The sequence below is a fragment of the Galeopterus variegatus genome, unplaced genomic scaffold (assembly GCF_000696425.1).
Source record: "Galeopterus variegatus unplaced genomic scaffold, G_variegatus-3.0.2 Scaffold3094, whole genome shotgun sequence".
Classification (NCBI taxonomy): domain Eukaryota; kingdom Metazoa; phylum Chordata; class Mammalia; order Dermoptera; family Cynocephalidae; genus Galeopterus; species Galeopterus variegatus.
In genome coordinates, this window is record NW_007729205.1 from 225171 (window position 1) to 226818 (window position 1648).

At 32.3% G+C, this 1648-nt stretch overlaps 1 protein-coding gene across 3 annotated transcripts in view; it reads left to right on the plus strand.

The window, feature by feature from the left end:
• The window catches only part of GULP1 (GULP, engulfment adaptor PTB domain containing 1), a 113445-nt gene extending 112145 nt beyond the window's left edge, over positions 1 to 1300 (plus strand). For 2 of the 3 annotated variants that reach the window (XM_008583954.1, XM_008583956.1), the window contains one exon: positions 780 to 1300. In XM_008583954.1, coding sequence (XP_008582176.1) covers positions 780 to 851 — 72 coding nt within the window. In that variant the 3' untranslated portion in view covers positions 852 to 1300. The remainder of the gene's footprint in view (positions 1 to 779) is intronic. The other variant, XM_008583955.1, reaches the window with a different exon arrangement.
• The last annotated feature ends 348 nt before the right edge of the window (positions 1301 to 1648 follow it).

A 1648-nucleotide genomic window follows, 5' to 3' on the forward strand; every position in this document is an offset into this window, starting at 1 on the left:
TCTTCTCCCTGGCAGAGTGTCTGCAGTTCTGTGTTCCGCAGGGAGGATGGCATTGCATTTACGAAAAGTATTTCACCCAGGCTGTGGACAGTAATAAGTAGGAGGAAGTGGTGAAAATTAACAGGCTATTTTTGTTTTTTGTTTTTTTTTCCTTTTTGTCTTTTTTACTGACCGGTAACGGGATCGCAACCCTCGGTGTTGCGCCTGCACCGCGCTCAGCCACTGAGTGGGAACCGGTCTCCATATGGGATCTGAACCCTCAGCGGGAGCGCCGCCGCACTCCCAAATGGCGCACTCTCCACTGCGCCACCGGGCTGGCCCTTAACAGGCTATTTTGAACCACTCATCAATCTGAGGTTTAGCTATCTTAATAATATTTAAGTTAATAATGACTTTAAAGCCAACATGGGGACTTAAGCTACAGGATCACATACTACGTGATATGTATATGACAGAATGACATAATAATAAGCTTACTGGAAAATAATCATTTAAGTCTTAAAACTACTCAATTTCATATATTGCTATTCTCTTCTGTCTCTAATGCACGCTAACCTCCCATGCATTTAAAACATTAAAAATGTTAATGGAAGTAAAAATTACCAGGGGTGTATAGCTATATAAAAACTTCATAAGCCAACATTTGGCATAGAATAATTTTTAGTTGATCAAAGCATGACAATTTCAACTTCTGTTCATAGTCTATTTTAGTTACAGATTTTATTTTATTTTATTTTGCCATGAGCATTTCCTATTTTAATGATTTTATTCTTTTTCAGGAGGGGTTCAAAATGGGACTAACTCTTGAAGGCACAGTATTTTGTCTCGACCCATTAGACAGCAGGTGCTGATGTCAAGAACAAGAGATCCTGATTCATGTTAAATTTGTTTATATACATGTGTATCATTTATTACTTTAAGACAGGTATTATACATGTGCCAATATATTTTTGATTATATTAACTTTTTGAAAGTTATTTTAGAAAATTTCCTCTCTTTACTGTTGATCTATAACTTTTATTTTGAAAACAACTTACTGTATAGTAAATCACACTTTATGTTCCTTTCTCTTTCTGTCGTAGATGAATTTGTAATTGAAAGGCAAATTATCCAACCAAATATCTGCCGTGTTCTAATAATTAACAGATTGAAATTTGTGTTTGTTCTCCATGTTTTGAGCTTACTATTGATTTCCCAAAAGCCATACCTTAATGATACCTTTTAAAATCCTCAAGAGATATACCAATGCTAAACTAAAATTGTTGCATTTTCAATCCAATAAACGTTACCATTCATTTCACAGATAATGTTTTACGTATAAAATGTTCACATCATTGGGAAAATGTAAACATTAAGTATAAGGTCATCAGGTCACTAAATTTTAGAAGGTAAAATAAGAAGAATATAAATTCCAATAATAATTAAACCAGATTTAATTAGAGTATTTATTAGTAAATGCAAGATAATAATGTTACTCATTATTATCAGTTATACTCTAAATAATTTGTTTAATAAATAAAGACTGGAAAAAACATAAATTTGCTATTTATAAAAAATGTAAAATTTTATTTTTAATGAGTTAAGCTACATTGCTAGAACATCTAAAAATCATCTAATCTGATATTTCCTAAAAACACTTAGAATATAT